General features: G+C 47.3%; 1 protein-coding gene across 1 annotated transcript in view; it reads right to left on the bottom strand.

Annotated features, from left to right (window-relative positions):
* Positions 1 to 18360: 18360 nt before the first annotated feature.
* Positions 18361 to 20335, bottom strand: part of NDUFA9 (NADH:ubiquinone oxidoreductase subunit A9) — a 28224-nt gene continuing 26249 nt past the window's right edge. Inside the window, exon 11 of the mRNA XM_044281292.1 lies at positions 18361 to 18615. Coding sequence (XP_044137227.1) covers positions 18445 to 18615 — 171 coding nt within the window. The 3' untranslated portion in view covers positions 18361 to 18444. The remainder of the gene's footprint in view (positions 18616 to 20335) is intronic.

The following is a 20335-nucleotide window of genomic DNA, read 5'->3' as shown; positions in this document are numbered from 1 at the left end:
AGGCTCTCCTTAAAGGAAGGTCTCTCCCTGAGTCTGGTGTCAATCAAAATCAGGAAAGAAATAAGAGACTCGAGCTCCACTGGTAGGTCCTTAGCTGCAACCTCATCCTTCAAGGCATCCGAGAGACCATGAGAGAAAGCAGCGACCAGAGCCTCATTATTCCAGCCCACCTCTGCTGCCAGGGTACGAAACTCAATGGCGTATTCAGCTACGGATCGTGAACCCAGTCTGATGGACATAAGGAGCTTCGCAGCAGAGGCAGCACGAGCCGGCACATCGAATACCTTCCGAAGAGAAGCAACAAAACCGGAAAACTCGGCAACCACCGGATTGTTGTTCTCCCATAAAGGGCTGGCCCAGGACCAAGGCCTTGTCCGAGAGCAGCGAGATCAAGAAGCCCACCTTTGATCTCTCAGTAGGAAAGGCATGTGGCAGCAACTCAAAATAAATGCCCACCTGGTTAAGGAAACCTCGGCACTGAGTTGGCTCTCCCCCAAAGCGCTGTGGAAGGGGGGCAGAACCGGTCATACCCCGAAACACCGCAGGCGCAGCAACAGGTGTTGGGGTAGACTCTGGCGCAACAACCGGAGCGGCAGTAGGAGCGGGCCCAGGAGCGACAACCGACCCATCGGCAACGGAAGCTAAATGAGCCGTGCGTTCAAGCAGGGTTTGCAACGCCACAGCGAACCGACCCAACAGGTGATCCTGCTGATCAAGTCTGGCAACCAGCGTAGGTAGCGAGGATGGCCCTGTACCGTCAGAATTCATGGCTTGGTCCTAATGTCAAGGAACCATGAACCAGACGTACAACAAGAGATAAGTGGAAATAAGAAGGCTTTATTGAAAATCAAGCTGTAAGGCAAAAGTCCAAACGGATGGCTAAACCGAAGCAGGGTCTTGCGAAGCCAGAGGTCAGGAACCAGAAGGGTAATCAGACGAAGCCTGGATCAGGAACCAGCAGGGTAGTCAGACGAAGCCTGGATCAGGAACCAGCAGGGTAGTCAGACGAAGCCAGGATCAGGAACCAGAAGCAGCAGCAGTCTTAGAAGCATGTGAGCACAGGAGGTCCAAGCAAGGAACTGAAGCCACAGACCTCCTATATATATGAGCTAGGCATCCAGCTCCTCCCAGTGGGAAGGAGAAGCCGCCGGGTGGGAGGCTACAAGAAACCCAGAAACCAAGATGGCCGCCAGCACATGTCAAACGAAGGAGAACAGCAAGAAGGTAAGACCATGACAGTTTGCCAATGGGGTGCTCTCTGTCGTGTGCATACTTTGAGACCTTTAGTTCTTTTTTGGAATGGGTAGTGGTGGAAGTTTCAGGTTGTTCCTCCGTTATCCATTATTTAGATGATTTTTTGTGTTTAGGGCCGGTGAATTCGCGGGTGTGTTCGTTGTTGCTGCGCACGGTGCAGTCTGTTTTTGCGCGTTTTGGGGTACCATTGGCGCGGGAAAAGACGTTGGGGCCGGTGACAGAGTTGTGTTTTTTGGGGATTGTTATAGATACTGAGCGGATGGAGTGCAGGCTTCCGCAGGATAAGTTGGTGGATTTGCGTTTGGAGATTGGCAGGGCCTTGGACAAGGAGAAGATTAGGTTGAGGGAGTTGCAGTCCTTGCTGGGTAAATTAAATTTTGCTTGTCAAATTATGCCAATGGGGAGAATTTTTTGTAGACGGTTGGCTGCGGCTACGGCGGGGGTGGCAGCACCGTATCATTTTATCAGGTTACGCAAGGAGTTAAAAGGGGATTTAAGGGTGTGGGTGGAATTTTTGGGTCGTTATAATGGCAGGTCTTTTATGATGGCGGAGTTGTGTGATAGTGTGGAGTTCGAGTTGTATACCGATGCGTCGGGGGTAGTGGGTTTTGGGGCTTATTGCCAGGGTCAATGGTGTGCGGGAGTATGGCCAGATTCGTGGGTAAGTCGGGGTTGGGTGAGGAACATGGCGTTGTTGGAGCTTTTTCCCATTGTAATGGCGGTTGTGTTGTGGGGGGAGAAATTCGAAAACAGGAAGGTGCGGTTTCATTGTGACAATTTGGGGGTGGTTCAGGCTATCAACAGTTTGTCCGCATCTTCTCTGCCGGTGGTTAGGCTGTTACAGTTTTTGGTATTACGTTGTTTGTCGATTAACATGTGGTTGGTGGCGGAACATGTGGCTGGAGTGTCTAATTCAGTGGCGGATTCTCTTTCTCGTCTACAGTGGGAGCGGTTTCAGCTTCTTGCGCCAGAAGCGGAGCTGGAGGGTCTGGAGTGTCCGCCGTGGCTGTGGGGGATCCTCGAGGAGAGGTGATGGGGATGCTGAGGGATTCGTTGAGCCCGGGTACTTGGAGGGAGTATGGTAAGGCGTGGGCGACCTGGGAAACTTGGAACGGAGCCTGGGGGGCTGGGGTGGGTGATGAGGATGTGCGGTTGCTGATGTTGTTAGGACAGTTGAAGGGCGAGGGGTGGTCGGTGTCAAAGGTGAATCATTTGATTGCGGGGGTTGCGTTTGGTCTTAAGTTGCGGGGGTTGCCGGATTGGACTAAGGGTTTTTTGGTTAGGCAAGTGTTGAAAGGGTGGCGTAGGGGTTCAGGTAAGGTGCCGGATTGTCGGAGGCCGGTGTCCTTTGAGTTGTTGGTGCAAATGGGCGATAAGTTGAGTGGGGTTTGCAGTTCCGGATGGGAGTTAGTGCTGTTCAGGGCTGCATTTGCTTTGGCGGTTTTCAGTGCTTTTCGCTTGGTGGAGTTGGTGTGTGATAGTGTGAGTAGAGCGGGGGGACTCAGAAGTGAAGATGTTGAGTTGGCAGGGGATAGGTTATATGTCCGGATTCGGAGGTCGAAGACTGATCAGGAGGGCAGGGGTCGGCAGTTTACGTTGTTCCCGGTACCAGGTTGTAGTATGTGTCCGGTGCGGTGTGCAGGTTCTTATGGGGCGGGGTTACAACGTAATGAGTTTCCTTTTCTTAGGCATGAGGATGGCTCCTTTTTGTCTAGGTTTCAGTTTTTGGCGGTCTTTAGGAAATGTTTAAAGCTCTTGGGTGTGCCGGTCAAAGATTATTCTGGTCATTCGTTCAGAATTGGCGCGGCGACTGAGGCAGCAAGGTGGGGCGCCAGTGAGGAGGTGATTAGGAAGATTGGGCGGTGGGAGTCGGTGTGTTTCAAATCATATGTTAGGCCTGCATTATTGTAGTTGTGCGGTGGGTGATAGGTGGGTTTTAATTTGTGTTTTTTTTTTGTGTTCGCAGGTTTGACGGCGACGGCTTTGGTATGGATTCTGGGGCACTCCTATGTGTTCTGGGGTGCGGTCAGAGCAGATGTGAGGCCAAGTGGGCGTCAGTTGGGTTTTAGTCCGGAGTGTGCTACGGTCAGGTGGTTAGGTGTGAGAGGTATGTTGTGGGGTGGAGTTTTGCGGGAGGTGCATCATTTTGTGCGATTGGATCGGCCTCCGGATGTGTTAGTTTTACATGTGGGGGGGAACGATTTGGGCAGGCGTCCTTTTAGGGAGTTGATTCGAGACGTCAAGTTTGATTTGCTCAGGATCTGGGCGTTGTTTCCAGGTATAATAACGGTTTGGTCGGACATTGTGCCGCGGAAGGCGTGGAGGGGTGCGAGGTCAGTGGAGAGCCTTAACAAGGATTAAGGTAAACAGAGCGGTGGGCCGGTTTATGGCAAGGAATGGCGGTGTGGTGGTGCGGCATGAGGTGTTGGAGGGAGGTGAGGGTGCATTTTGGAGGGCAGATGGGGTGCACCTGAATGCGGTGGGTACGGATTTGTGGGCTCTGGGGCTCCAGAGTGGTGTTGAAATTGCTTTGCGTATGTGGAGGGACGCGCAGGGTTGAGGTGGTCAAGCTGCGCGTTCTTGGAGGCGGGGGAGGTCCTTGAAGTGGAGGAATATGGTGGTACCTGAGGAGGGGAGGGCCCCGCGGGAGGGGCTGGACTCTCATTGAGGAGCTGGTAGGAACTAATTACGCGTCCATCAGTTGCTGCCCCCGAGCTGGGTTCAACGGCTGGGGGCAAGATGGAGACGCAGGTGTTCCAGCGTTTATGGAGTTATTGGGGCTTCTAGGACCTCCCTCGTCATTGGTTAATTTATTGTTATATATTTTGTATTTATTCAATAAACGGCTGCTGTGGCCGATTAAATCCAAGCAGTGGTGTGGTGTGTTTATTTCTTGGGTTAGGGTGTGGGGTTGGGGGTAAGATGATGGTTGAGTTAGTGGGACTGAACAAATAGCCAGTGCCCTCTTCATGTTTGTGGCTGGAACTGTGGTTGCTGCTGGCACTGCGGGGGTGTTTGTGGCTAGAACTGTGCGGTTTGCTGGCATTGCAGGGGTGTTTGTGGCTGGAACTGTGGTTGCTGCTGGCACTGCGGGGGTGTTTGTGGCTGGAACTGTGCGGTTTGCTGGCATTGCAGGGGTGTTTGTGGCTGGAACTGTGGTTGCTGCTGGCACTGCGGGGATGTTTGTGGCTGGAACTGTGCGGTTTGCTGGCATTGCAGGGGTGTTTGTGGCTGGAACTGTGCGGTGCATCTGGCACTGCAGGGTTTTTTGTGGCTGGAACTGTGCGGTGCTTCTGGCACTGCGGGGGTGTTTGTGGCTAGAACTTTGTTTGCTGCTGGCACTGCGGGGGTGTTTGTGGCTGGAACTGTGGGGGCTGCTGGCATTGGGGGGGCTGAGGGCACTGTGGGAAAGTTGTTTGGAACTGGGGGCCTGATGTCATTGTGGGGGGCTGCTGGCACTATGCGGGGCTGCTGTCTCTCGGGGTGTTTATGTCACTTGGGGGGATTATGGCTCCTGTCGGATTAATTTTTTTAATCTTTTATTATTAGGGTCGTTCCAAAAAAATTAAATTCAAAATTGAAAGAGACATCTGCGGTGGGGAAGCCCATATCTATATTTTAAAAAGTATTACAAAAATAAAAAATGTTGATATATGAGGAAATAGTGCTCTACAAGTTCCTTTAACGTTATCTGCATTTTGTCTGGTATTCTGTTGCGTACAGATGTCATCAAAGAAGACATCCGCCATAGACTGGAGTAACCCACCCAGAAGGCGCCGCCGTATCCAGTGGCCGGTAAGTATAAAATCTACACTTGGAGTTTTTACTGTTTGATTCGTTGCATTAATCAGTATGTGCTCTTATTATAGATTTTTTAAATTTTTATTTGTATTAGCAATCTGCACCTAGAGCCGCCAGCGAGGATCCCCCAGTCGCCTCCAGAGTCCGCGGGAATGAGTGTGGCGGTCGTAGACGTGTAAGTATTGAATTTAGTAGTTTTAATTAGCATTTTGTATTAGGATTTACATTAAATTTTGTATTTCCTTTTTTTCAGGGTTCCCTAGGCTCCACCAGGGAAGATGAGGAGTTCGGGGTTCCGAGCATATATAACCTGCTCCTCATCCAACTGGTGGAGGCGCGTCCAGCATTATGGGACCACTCCGACCGCCACCACGCCGATCATCACCGTACCCAGCGGCTCTGGAGGGATATCTCTGCTGAAGTTTTTGAGACCTGGGGGAATCTAGATGCGGCGGCTGAGGAGAAATATGGTAAGTAAGACAATATGTATTTTAAAACATTAAAATATTGTTCTTTTCCTTTCATCATGCTGATTTATTTATTTTTTTTCGATAGTCAAACTGGTTATAACGCGTTGGCGATCTATCCGGGACCGCTTCAGGAGGGATTACAACAAGGAGGTTTAGGCCCCGAGTGGCTCCAGAGGAACCTCAGGGGCCACCTACATCCATACGGCGGCCCTGGGGTTCCTACGAAAGGCAATGGCACCAAAAAGGTAAATATTTATAACAACTGTTTAAAAAATAAATTGTAAAGGGGATGTCTGAGACAGGGTAGCGTTTGGCTCCCCTGTTTTGGCCAGCCCCCCACAGTCAGATGGACAACTGTTCTCTCCGTCTGAGTGTAAAGGGGTTGTCTGAGACAGCGGAGCGTTTGGCTCCCCTGTTTTGGCCACCCCCCACAGTCAGATGGACAACTTTTCTCTCCGTCTGACTGTAAGGGGCTGTCTGAGACAGGGTAGCGTTTGGCTCCCCTGTTTTGGCCAGCCCCCCACAGTCAGATGGACAACTTTTCTCTCCGTCTGACTGTAAGGGGCTGTCTGAGACAGCGGAGCGTTTGGCTCCCCTGTTTTGGCCACCCCCCACAGTCAGATGGACAACTTTTCTCTCCGTCTGACTGTAAGGGGCTGTCTGAGACAGGGTAGCGTTTGGCTCCCCTGTTTTGGCCAGCCCCCCACAGTCAGATGGACAACTGTTCTCTCCGTCTGAGTGTAAGGGGCTGTCTGAGACAGCGGAGCGCTTGGCTCCCCTGTTTTGGCCAGCCCCCTATGGTATACGGTAGACATAGCATAGAACATGGATGTTTTATTTAAAGAACAATTCCTAACTTTCCATTTTTTTTTCTACAGAAGTGCCAGCAGCACTCGGGAGCCTGACCAACCTCCTGAGGCGGAACCAGAACAGATCGCCAGCGCCAGCCCTCCTGTCCCTCATGTATCGGCTCAGGATAATCCGGGTCCCCTACCGGGTCCCTCCGCTCAACAGAGGCTCTTAGGTTTCTGTCAAAATTTGAGAGCCCTGGTGAGCGGGCAGAGATCCGGTAGGCCAAGTCGAGACGATTATGCGAACCTTGTAGAGGTCGTTTCCGACGCTCTAGAAGGTTTTGCCCAACATCAGATGGAGTTTGGTGCTGACTTGATTTGCCGCTGGGAGGGGGTGGAGTCGGCGTATCAACGCTGCCCAAACTGCCATTATGGGCTAAGCATGATCGGTTTGATGGACTCAATGACGCCCGAGCAGTTGCATGAGTTTAAGATCATGCTAGAGAACGGGTCATGGGAAAATCATTAATACATTGTGATTTTAACGTTTAATGATTTCCCGATGACGCTAATATAACAAGTGTGATTACCACAAGGGACACGCAAGGGACATACAGTTTTTAAAGGGGTATTCACATAGACAATGGGGGGATTTCACTTGAATATGCCCCCATTGTCTGATAGGTGTGGGTAACATTGGTAGGACCCGCACCTATATTGAGAACGGAGCCCGGAGCACTGTTGCTGTAGGACACATTTCCCATGGTACGTCCACCACCAAGCGCTAATCCCCGCCTCTCCCATAGAAATGAATGGAGGGCGGCAGCACAGTTCGACCTCATCTACTTTCTTGGCTTCGTTCTCAATATATGTGAGGGTACCAGCCGTGGGATCCGCACCTATAAGACAATGTAGGTATATCTTAAAGTGGTATGCCCCCATTGTATGAGATGAGAAAACCCCTTTAAGGCCTCTTGCACACGACTGTATGCCACAAGAGACATACGGTCCGTGAGCGGGCCATATGTCCCGTAGTGGCATTGATCGTGCACATCGTGCACATGAGCTGCCCGCGGGGATATAGTCTTGCACTAATAGATCATATGAGTGCGGGACAATAGCCCAGTTTGCGGCACAACATGGTCAGCATCATGATGCTCTGTACTCCTGTACACACGATCAATGACGATCAGGGACATATGGCCCTCTAACGAACACTATACATTAAGTGCATGTAGTTGTGTACAAGAGTCCGAAAGGTGTGGTCCATTATCAAAGTTGGACCAGCTTTGGAACTTCTACAAGATAGCCCTGGAGAAATATAGGAGTATTACAACCCTATAGATCTCAATACATGAAGATGGAACCTAGAGATGCTTTTCCTTCCAAAACGGATCCGCTAAACGGATGACAAAACGGAAACCAATGTGGCAAACGGATCCGTAATATAGACGGATCCGTACAAACAGATCCGTCTGAATGGCTTCCGTTTGGCTCCGTTTAGTCAGTGTTTTGACGGATCCATTTGAAATGCCCTTCAAACGGATTCGTGAAACGCTAGTGTGAAAGTAGCCTAACATCAAGGGCACCTCAACCACCATCTTGGCTGATGCTTCCTACCACAGAGCGTGCCCCGGAGGATTTCATGCTGTTCAACTCAACACTGTGCTGCCAGCCCAGGGAGGCTATCTGCTAACCGCGAGTAAACTGATGAACTGTGTATTATACCATTTGACCCCTCATCGGTCCACCGTGAACCTCACGTGACTGGCTGCACAGGCAAACAAGATAATGGCGCTACTTTGCAGGAAACTTACTAGAACCTATTGCTCAGACATCTCACCCAGTGGGAGGATGGTTCATCGGTCCAAACATTGTAAGATAAGTACCAGACTGTGTAGAGCGGCACCCTGGGATCTCACTGCACTTACTATTATTCCGGGGCGCTGCTCCGTTCTCCCGCTATGTCCCCTGGTATTTTTGCTGACTTGGTTATACTGGGAGGAGTCTGCCCTGTTTCTCCCTGGGCGTCTCCTTCTCCCAGGCTGTAGCGCTGTCCAATTGCAGTGCAGAGCTCACAGCCTGGGAGAAAAAAAACTCCCAGGCTGTGATCTCTGCGCTGCGATTGGGAGAAGGAGACGCCCCGGAGAACAAGGGCAGTCTCCTCCTACTATAACCAAGTCAGCGAAAAGACCGGGGGACATAGTGGGAGAACGGAGCAGCGCCCCGGAATAATAGTAAGTGCAGGGAGATCCAAGGGCGCCGCTCTACACAGCCTGATATCTTACAATGTTTGGACCGATGAAAGGTCCTTTTTAAATTCCCTAGGAAAGCTTGCGATAGGCTGGGAGCAAAAGGAAATGCATGTGCATCTTGGAAAGGTCTGGAGAGGCTGCTGACAGGATGAACAGGCCTGTAGTTCCTGGTCCTGCAGCAGCTGCCTCTATGTGTTTAGGAGACAATGTACTTTATTATCATGGAGCCCCTATAATCCTCGATCCTGCTGCAGCTGCCACCATGTGTTTAGGAGATGATACACTTTATTATAATAGAGTCTCTTATAGTTCCGGTCCTGCAGGAACTGCTGCCATGTGTTTATACTGTTTATTATAATGGAGTCCCCTATAGTTCCCAGTTCTTCAGCAGCTGCCTCTATGTGTTTAGGAGACAATGTACTTTATTATCATGGAGCCCTTATAATCCTCGATCCTGCTGCAGCTGCCACCATGTGTTTAGGAGATGATACACTTTATTATAGTGGAGTCTCTTATAGTTCCGGTCCTGCAGGAACTGCTGCCATGTGTTTATTATACAGTTTATTATCATGGAGTTCCCTATAGTTCCCAGTTCTTCAGCAGCTGCCGCCATGTGTTTATACAGTTTATTATCATGGAGTCCCCTATAGTTCCCAGTTCTGCATCAACTGCAACCATATGTTTATGAGATGATACACTTTATTTTGATGGAGTTCCCTATAGTTCCTGATCCTGCAGCAACTGACACCATGTGTTTAGGAGATAATACACTTTATTATAATAGATTCCTCTATACTTCCTGGTCCTACAGCAGCTGCCGCCATGTGTTTAGGAGACACTTTATTACAATTGATTCTTCTATAGTCCCTGGTCCTGCAGGAGCTGCTGCCATGTGTTTATACAGGTTATTATCATGGAGTTCCCTATAGTCCCCAGTTCTTCAGCTGCTGCCACCATGTGTTAAGGAAAATATACAGTTTACTATAATGGAGCCCCCTATAGTACCTGGTCCTGCAGCAGCTGCCTCCATGTGTTTAGGAGACAATGTACTTTATCATCATGGAGCCCCCTATATTCCCGATCCTGCAGCAGCTGCCACCATGTGTTTAGGAGATGATATACTTTATTATAATGGAGTCTCTTATAGTCCCAGTTCTGGAGCAACTGTTGCCATGTGTTTATACTGTTTATTATAATGGAGTCCCCTATAGTCCCCAGTTCTGCAGCAGCTGCTGCCATGTCTTTAGAGGAAGATACACTTTATTATAATGGACTCTCCTATAGTTCTCAGTTCTGCAGCAACTGCAACCATGTGTTTACGAGATGATACACTTTATTTTGATGGAGTTCCCTATAGTTCCCAGTGGCGTTGCTACAGCACCCCCGTGTGCCCCCCCCCCCCAGCTGATTCCCCTTTAACACTAGTGCTGTCTTTAACACCCGCCAGCTGCCCCAGGCCCAGTTGCTCCTTGAGCCCCGCTGGCCGGCGAATACTAATGAAGCACTTCCATTTTGTACCAGCAGCTGCAACCATGTGTTTAGGAGATAATATACTTTATTATAATAGAGTCTTCTATAGTACCTGGTCCTACAGCAGCTGCCGCCATGTGTTTAGGAGATAATACACTTTATTATAATAGAGTCTTCTATAGTTCCTGGTCCTACAGCAGCTGCCGCCATGTGTTTAGGAGATAATACACTTTATTATAATAGAGTCTTCTATAGTTCCTGGTCCTACAGCAGCTGCCACCATGTGTTTAGGAGATAATACACTTTATTATAATAGAGTCTTCTATAGTTCCTGGTCCTACAGCAGCTGCCGCCATGTGTTTAGGAGACACTTTATTAAAATAGATTCTTCTATAGTTCCTGGTCCTGCAGGAGCTGCCGCCATGTGTTTAGGAGACACTTTATTAAAATAGATTCTTCTATAGTTCCTGGTCCTGCAGGAGCTGCCGCCATGTGTTTATACAGTTTATTATCATGGAGTTCCCTATAGTCCCCAGTTCTGCAGTATGTGCCGCCATGTGTTGAGGAGAAGATACACTTTATTATAATGGAGCTCCCTATAGTACCTGGTCCTGCAGCTGCCGCCATGTGTTTAGAAAACTATGTACTTTATTATATGTTGGATCAACAGCTATGTGTAGTTTTAGAATATTGAGCAGCAATAATCACTCTCTTTATAGTCACTATATGAAGAATCCAGACAAAAACAAACACCACAAAATAGCAATTTTTTTATTTTTTTTATTTATTGGAATAGCAATAAGCAACATTGTAATAAAATATTACTGGCCCTTTAATAAAATAAACAGGGATCACAGTGACTCTCAGGCCAGGACCGGTGGAGACCACAGAACTTGCTGCAGTCATTCGGACCAGTCCAACACTGTCCTGAGATGAGAGCCACCGGATCCAAAGATCCAGAGGAAGGCGAACAAACCCCCCGGAGATTTCTACCTCAGGGGGGAAAAAAATTCCTTCCTGACCCCAGATGTGGCGATCGGATAATTCCCTGGATTAGATCTGTCCTGCTGCATATTGCTGTATATATGTATGTAATATAAAGCTCCGGAGAGCTGACCCTGGAAGGAAAGAGACAACCTGCTCCTAAGAGCTTACAATCTAATAAACAGTACATGCCCTGATTCTAAGAGCTTACAATCTAATATGCAATACAAGCTCTGCTCCTAAGAGCTTACAGTCTAATATACAATGCATGTCCTGCTCCTCGGATCTTACAGTCTAATAGAACAATAGAAACCCTGCTCCTCAGAGCTTACAATCTTATATACAGTACATGCCCTGATCCTAAGAGCTTACAATCTAATATACAGTACATGCCCTGATCCTAAGAGCTTACAATCTAATATACAGTACATGCCCTGATCCTAAGAGCTTACAGTCTAATATGCAATACAAGGTCTGCTCCTCAGAGCTTACAATCTAATATACAACACATGTCCTGCTCCTCGGATCTTACAGTCTCTTACAACAATAGACATCCTGCTCCTCAGAGCTTACAGGCATCCTCAACCTGCGGCCCTCCAGCTGTCGTAAAACTACAACTCCCACAATGCCCTGCTGTAGGCTGTTCAGACATGCTGGGAGTTGTAGTTTTGCAACAGCTGGAGGGCCGCAGTTTGAGGATGCCTGGACAATCTTACAGACCTGAGTGAAGAGCTACATTCCTGGGCTTGTTTTCTTCAAATGCTTCACACTGGATGTTGGATGTGTCGTCTTCAAGCTGAAATGAACCGAGATGATTCTGGTTTAGAACCTTGTGCATTCTACACCCATTGTGATGTCACTTGGTGCCTATGATGTCATGTGCCCTGGATGCCATGTGGTATCTATGATGTCATGTGTCTTGTGATATTGTACGGCTTATAGCTATTCCTCCTGACTTGCCCATACATATGAGGACATCCATACACATTGAAGGAGTTGTTTCACTTCAGCAAATAATATTTATTATGTTGAGAAAGTTAATACAAGGCACTAATGTATTGTTATTATCCATATTGCCTCCTTTGCTGGCTGGATTCATTTTTCCATCACATTATACACATCTCATTTCCGTGGTTACAACCACCGCTGCAATCCATCAGTGGTGGTCTTTTTTGCATAATATAGGAAAAAGCACTAGCCTATGTGCGCTCCTATGGTCCTGGCCACCAGAGAGGCCGTTGCTTTTCTCTATAGTGTGCAAATATTGTCGTAACCATGGAAACGAGCCGTGTATAATGTGATGGAAAAATGAATAAAGCCAGCAAAGGAGACAATATGGACAATCACAATACATTAGTAAGTGCCTTGTATTAACTTTCTCTAGATCATAAATGCTATTTGAGACAACTCCTTTAAATAGATGGTCTATCCCTCAAAATCAGCAGGTTTGTCTAACATTAATCTAACATGTATGGCCCCCTGAGCGTCTAAAAAGATCAAAAACAAGACCCTGTAATATAGTTACAGGAATATAATGATGCAGCGGAGATCTGCGCCATAAAACCAGCATGTATCGTACATGGTCATCGTCACAGATTTGTAAAAGTAACAGGAAAATCTGCCTAGGACTGCACTAATATAGTCACCAGAAATGTCATGACACATATTTAAAGGGACCGTTCCTTTATACTTCTTACCTACTGCTCTATGAACTAAAGAAAAAGACAGGATTCTACACTGGGATTCCTGGCAGCTATAAAGGACAAGTCCCAGGTCACTTCTCCAATTTAACAGCCAAAATCTCTGTGTAGAGATACCCTTAATGGCGCAGTTCTGAACTTCACGGCACACCATCCAGAAACATGATTTGTGAAGAACTACATACCTGGACATGTCCTCTTCCAGCTGTCAAGCTCAACTGACACAAAATGGTTCTGGTTTAGAACTTTGGATGTTCTGCACCTGTTGTGATGTCATGTGCTTTGTGATGTCATCATGGCTGCCTGTTGTTGTATGCAAAAAATGCAGCCTACGTCTGCAGGTAAAGGGGTTATCCGAGAGTATACAATTCCCCCCATATGCCCGGGCCCCCACACTGAATATACTTACCCCGCTCCCTGCGCCGCTCCTAGTCCCCGCACCGCCGCTGCTGCTTCTCCCCTTCTCCCCGTGTGCAGATGAAAACATCCGGTGTCGGGGGGAGCAGCCAATGGCAGGCGGGGACGAGCCTCCGTAGCATCGCGGGTAATGCTAAGGAGGCGCGTTCCCGCCCGTCCCCGCCTGCCATTGGCTGCTTCCCCCCCGACACCGGATGATTTCATCAGCACACGGGAGAAGCAGCAGCGGCGGTGCGGGGACCAGGAGCGGCGCAGGGAGCGGGGTAAGTATATTCAGTGTAGGGGGGCCCGGGCATATGGTAGGAATTTTATACTCTTTGATAACCCCTTTAAATTAATTATAAAATTATACAGTAATAGTCTGTGATTAATGTACCTACTGTTATTACTTATTGATCCCCTGCCATTCCAGTTACAATGCTTCACCATTCCCCTGCCGCTTTCTGCTTTCTGCTCCCTAAGGCTAGGTCTACACGACGACATTTGTTGCGCGACAAAAAGTCGCGCGACAGATAGGGCGCAACATTTGTCGCGCGACATTTTGTTGCACTAATGTCGCGCGACAATTTTTATAATGGCAGTCTATGGTGTCGCACTGCAACATGCGACATGCTGCGACTGCGACGCGACAGTCACAGAAAATTCCATCTCGAATGGATTTTCTGCGACTGTCGCGTCGCAGTCGCAGCATGTCGCATGTTGCAGTGCGACACCATAGACTGCCATTATAAAAATTGTCGCGCGACATTAGTGCAACAAAATGTTGCGCGACAAATGTCGTCGTATAGACCTAGCCTAAACAGCAGGACGACCCTTTTGTAACGTTTCTTTTACTTTATTGCTTCTTTCTTCCATTTTTGGCTTTAAGTAAATGACCATGTCCATACAGTCCTGTGTTATTTATTAGCTGGGTGGGAGGAGCTATAAACCAGCTGGGTGTTATTATGGGCAGTGATAGGGGAGTGTCTATGTAACTAGATGGTGGGAGGAGCTATAAAACACCTGGGTGTTATTATGGGCAGTGATAGGGGAGTGTCTATGTAACTAGCTGGTGGGAGGAGCTATAAACCAGCTGGGTGTTATTATGGCCAGTGAAAGGGCAGTGTCTATGTAACTAGATGGTGGGAGGAGCTATAAACTAGCTGGGTTTTATTATGGGCAGTGATAGGGCAGTGTCTATGTAACTAGATGGTGGGAGGAGCTATAAACTAGCTGGGTGTTATTATGGGCAGTAATAGGGCAGTGTCTATGTAACTAGCTGGTGGGAGGAGCTATAAACCAGCTGGGTGTTATTATGGGCTGTGATAGGGCAGTGTCTATGTAACTAGCTGTGTGGGAGGAGCTATAAACCAGCTGGGTGTTATTATGGGCAGTGATAGGGCAGTGTCTATGTAACTAGCTGCTGGGAGGAGCTATAAACTAGCTGGGTGTTAGGGGCAGTGATAGGGGAGTGTCTATTAAACTAGCTGGTGAGAGGAGCTATAAACTAGCTGGTAGTTAGAGGCAGTGATAGGGTAGTGTCTATGTAAGTAACTGGGTGGGAGGAGCTATAAACTAGCTGAGTGTTAGAGCCAGTGATAGGGGAGTGTCTATGTAACTAGCTGGGTGGGAGGAGCTATAAACTAGCTGGGTGTTAGGGGCAGTGATAGGGCAGTGTCTATGTAACTAGCTGGTGGGAGGAGCTATAAATTAGCTGGGTGTTTTGGGCAGTGATAGGGGAGTGTCTCTGTAATTAGGTGGGTGGGAGGAGCTATACACTAGCTGGGTGTTAGATGCAGTGATAGTGCAGTATCTATGTATCTAGCTGGTGGGAGGAGCTATACACTAGCTGGGTGTTAGGGGCAGTGATAGGGCAGTGTCTATGTAACTAGCCTGGGTGGGAGGAGATATAAACTAGCTCGGTGTTAGGGGCAGTGATAGGGCAGTGTCTATGTAATCAGCTGGTGGGAGGAGCTATAAACCAGCTGGGTGTTATTATGGGCAGTGATAGGGCAGTGTCTATGTAACTAGACGGTGGGAGGAGCTATTAACTAGCTGGGTGTTATTATGGGCAGTGATAGGGCAGTGTCTATGTAACTAGCTTTTGGGAGGAGCTATAAACTAGCTGGGTGTTAGGGGCAGTGATAGTGCAGTGTCTATGTAACTAGCTGGTGGGAGGAGCTATACACTAGCTGGGTGTTAGGGGCAGTGATAGGGCAGTGTCTATGTAACTAGATGGTGGGAGGAGCTATAAACTAGCTGGGTGTTATTATGGGCAGTGATAGGGCAGTGTCTATGTAACTAGCTGGTGGGAGGAGCTATACACTAGCTGGGTGTTAGGGGCAGTGATAGTGCAGTATCTATGTATCTAGCTGGTGGGAGGAGCTATAAACTAGCTGGGTGTTAGACACTCCCCTATCACTGCCCCTAACACCCAGCTAGTGTATAGCTCCTCCTACCATCTAGTTACATAGACACTCCCCTATCACTGCCCCTATGTAACTAGATGGTGGGAGGAGCTATACACTAGCTGGGTGTTAGGGGCAGTGATAGTGCAGTGTCTATGTATCTAGCTGGTGGGAGGAGCTATACACTAGCTGGGTGTTAGTGCAGTGTCTATGTAACTAGATGGTGGGAGGAGCTATAAGCTAGCTGGGTTTTAGGGGCAGTGATAGGGGAGTGTCTATGTAACTAGATGGTGGGAGGAGCTATAAGCTAGCTGGGTGTTAGGGGCAGTGATAGGGGAGAGTCTATGTAACTAGCTGGTGGAAGGAGCTGGGTGTTATGGGCAGTGAAAGGGGACGAGGGTCTATGTAACTAGCTGGGTGTTATTAGGGGCAATGATCCTAGTGACTAGTGCCATCAATGTCCTAGATGAAAATACTCCTTTAATACGTATATATCACTTGACATCTGTATCATTTATGCTTATTCTCATCTGCCTACAGTTAGTACAAGCTTGCTTTGTGTCTCCATTTAGAGGTGTGAGAATTTTATCTGTGTCTTATAGTCCATCAATTTATTATGCTTCATATGCTTCTGGGACAGTTTCTCAATTAGAAGGCATATGTTGGAGTACTGGCCCATAGCAGTCTATGGGAACCATGTGACAGTAACATCTGCGTGGATTTGTCACTGCAGCAAAAAACAAAGTTACTAGGAGATACATAAAACATAAGGTCACTAAGGCCCGAGAAGACATGGCTATTCTAGATACGCAGTGTGTAACACAACGAGAATTCACAAAAAGTTGAAGTTTAACCTTTTTATTACACTGAAATATTAATATATAAAAATAGAAATGTAATTTTTTTTTTCTCACCCCTGCTGACTCATCTCATACCTACACATGTAAATGAAGTGTTTATTGCTACTGTAGTCCCTGTAATGTATACACCAGATGCTTTTGTATGGAATCACAATGAGCAGATGGAAGACATTTCCCCTCTGGTAAAGCAAAGGCGCCCCTCCACAAACCTTATTTATGCTGCTGTTTATATGCGGAAGTTATTCATTTGTGCTTCTATTTTTGCCCTGGAATAGCTGATCTACTGTAAGAAGCTTCTACTGGTGTCATCTACAGGAAGGAGTCTCCAACATGATCACAGCAAAACAACTTTGAACTGTTGTAAGTGATACGAGAGGCAGAGGAGATTGTGAACTGGATAGTCTTGTGTGAGATTACATATATACCTAAGTTACACAGAACAGATGATGGCCGGACATGGCGCTGGCCAGTGGTTGTATCTGTTTTTGGATCTTGATGCTCCTCAAAGTTGCCAGCATTCTCCTTGGATAAATCAAGCGGGTGAGTTGGCACAGGAAGTGCAAGACTCAGCATCCAAGACTTTGAAACTAAATCTTTGGCGTAATCCTGAAAAGCATGCTCACTATCTCAAGAGTGAGTCTTAGAAGGATCAATCCAAAGCTATGAGTGGCTTTCCTTAAACCGCTTGTATGAGTGTGACCCCTCTACAAATTTCCCGTACAGGGACTTTACCTCAAGTTTGACCTCAAGGCTGGAAGAGACCTTAAAGCTACTGCGACCCAAAGAAAAATCAATAAAAGGCCCCGATGATCACAAGTCAATTAAAAATAGGGACCTTTTGGGTGCAAAAGGTCCCTAAAAGGTTACTTGTGGCCCTAAACTCTATATATCACTGCCTTTTCTACAGATGCTGCAGAGGCTCGCCTTGCAAACCACACCCTTTTTGCAGGCAAGTCTAAAAATTTGTCAAAGGGCTTAATAAATACGGCAAAACATAACTGCATTGCTGAATAAGCCCTACGGTTTGAAAATGTTTAATCTTTTTTATATTTCTGCTTGCTGTCAGTGAACTAAAGCACCCTTGTACACTTCCAGGGGCTTAAAAACCTCTTCTACACTAACTTCTGTTTCTTTTGTGGATTCATTGAAATGAATGGTTCTGCATACGGTCTGCAAAAAAAAAAAAAAAAAAAAACAGAAAGGAAACACGTTGGTGTGCATGAGCCCTAAGCTGAGTTCACACTTCAGTTATTTCCATCAGTTATAGTGAGCCAAAACCAAGAGACGGTCAAAGTTGCAAATCTTTACATTACACCTGATCTCTGAGAAGGCGTCACTACTGGTTTTGGCTCACAATAACAGATGGAAATTACTGATCAAATAACTGAAGTGTGAACTTGGCCTAAACTCAAACTACATTCTCTACAAGGTTCCATGTCCTTTTCCAAAGAAACTTAGAGCTGCCACAATAAATACTTTTCCCTTGACAGCAACTCACCTCCTCCAGAAACCCCAATCTGCTTTAGGATGAAATACTGGCTACATGCAAAACTGTAAATTGCCAGATATTGCTACACCCAAATGGATCATGACACCAGAATGCTGTTGAGGACCGTAAAGGGGTTCTACGGTGTAGAAGACCCATCTTTCATAGACCCTTTTTGGGAATTAAGAATTACAGAAGGGATCACTTGTCCAAAGTTCTCATCTCCTAGCCATAGAGGAGAGGGGAAGCTCTTGCGCCCTAACACAAAATCTGTAATGTGGCCTTCTACCTTTCATTTATAATACGAGTGGCAGAGGCGCCAGTGAGCCCTCTAAGTACCAGAGCTGGGTTAACCACTATTACTTCTGTACCACCCCCCTATATGGCAGTGGCACTACCCGTAAGGTGTACCAGCACCATGAACGGTATGTGCGCAAAAAAACCAAACCAAGGCAGCATCTCCCCCCCAGATAAAGTGGACAATATAGTCTTGTAATAGTTTATTATGTACACAGGAGGTGTAAGCACAACGGTCAATCCTTATAAAGAACAAGCTCGGCAATGTGTCGTTAGAAGTTCACAGGGGTGACCGGCTTAGCCACGTCCAACTCTGCATCCAGCCAGCGGTATTTACGGTGACGACGTAGGACTTCGATCGCTTTGTTCTCCAGAGGTGTTGGAACGATGCCGAGGTCTTCCAGGCCAGGGAGATCAGGGTACTTCTTGTCTGTAATATGGAACTAGGGAATAAACCATAAAGACTTGTGTTATCCACGGTCCTATGTAAATGTGTCGTGTCATAACTCTCAACATCTACAGGTACAATAATAAACGATGGACACCTATGGTCCTATAGTAATGTCGGAACTACAGGATCCAACACAAAGAGCAACTGACAAGGTCTAAGACAATGGTTCCCACCCTGAAGCTCTTCAGCTGCTGTGAAACTTCAAAGGGGTTCTCTATCCAGTTCGATTTTTTTTTTTTTTTTTTTAAGGCTCAGAATTGTATGAAATAAAAAAAATTAAAAAATAAGGGACACTTGCTTTACTGATCCCCTCCCATTCCCACTACCACATTTCCCGGTCCCGACTGGGTTCTACTTCCTGGTCTCTCTCAACATCTCAACACACAGGAAATGATCGGTCAACCAATCACTGACTGCTGCTGACCACTGGTCTTTTTCTATTATTTTACACCATTCTGAGCCTTTTTTCAAATAATTTTTGGCCAGGGGATACTGGGAGCTGTAGGTTTGCAAAAGCTGGAAAGCCACATTTTAAAAACCAAAGCCGAGAGGATGACGCATAACGATGCACAAAGGCGGTCTATAGTGGACAAAACATTAGAGTCACCAACTGAAGGTCTGAATGTCCCCCAGAGGTTGAACACAGAAACACCACGGCGCCACTAAACCAAACCGTACCTAGTTCACCCCAACAACCTAATACTATACATATGTCAAAATGGCCAAAAGACAAAACGGGGAAACCATTCTGACACTTTGTTTTAAAGTGAAAATACTTTAAAAAATAAAATTAAAAAATTGGTCATTGAGCTCCTTAAAGGGGTTTTCCAGTATGCACTAACATCCTTTAAAATATACATTTATGAAGGGAGCTGTGATTTAATGCATTTCTTGTAACTTGATTGCTCCTATCTTCTATTCTGGGCTATGATCACATGACCATATCAGTGCAGCTCTTTCTTATTTCCTGTGTTATGCCCATGGGCGTGTCAGAGCAGCAACAAGGACAGTGATAGGGGAGGAGTGTCTATGTAACTAGCTGGTGGGAGGAGCTATAAAGTAGCTGGGTGTTAGGAGCAGTGATAGGGGAGTGTCTATGTAACTAGCTGGTGGGAGGAGCTATAAACTAGCTGTGTGTAAGGGCCCTTTCACACTTGCGTTGTCCGGATCCGGCGTGTCCTCCACTTGCCGGAGGTACACGCCGGATCCGGAAAAACGCAAGTGTACGGAAAGCATTTGAAGACGGATCCGTCTTCAAAATGCTTTCAGTGTTACTATGGCAGCCAGGACGCTATTAAAGTCCTGGTTGCCATTGTAGTAGCGGGGAGCGGCATACTTACAGTCCGTGCGTCTCCCGGGGCGCTCCAGAATGACGTCAGAGCGCCCCAGGCGCATGGATGACGTGTACATGCGATCACGTCATCCATGCGCCTGGGGCGCCCTGACGTCACTCTGGAGCGCCCCGGGAGCCGCACGGACGGTAAGTATGCTGCTCCCCCTGCTCCCTGCTACACTTTACCATGGCTGCCAGGACTTTAGCGTCCCGGCAGCCATGGTAACCATTCAGAAAAAGCTAAACGTCGTATCCGGCAATGCGCCGAAACAACGTTTAGCTTAAGGCCGGATCCGGATCAATGCCTTTCAATGGGCATTCATTCCGGATCCGGCCTTGCGGCAAGTGTTCAGGATTTTTGGCCGGAGCAAAAAGTACT

Source organism: Bufo gargarizans, chromosome 2 (assembly GCF_014858855.1).
Source record: "Bufo gargarizans isolate SCDJY-AF-19 chromosome 2, ASM1485885v1, whole genome shotgun sequence".
NCBI classification, from domain to species: domain Eukaryota; kingdom Metazoa; phylum Chordata; class Amphibia; order Anura; family Bufonidae; genus Bufo; species Bufo gargarizans.
Note: the sequence above shows the minus strand (reverse complement) of the source record. Positions and strands in the feature narration are given on the sequence as shown.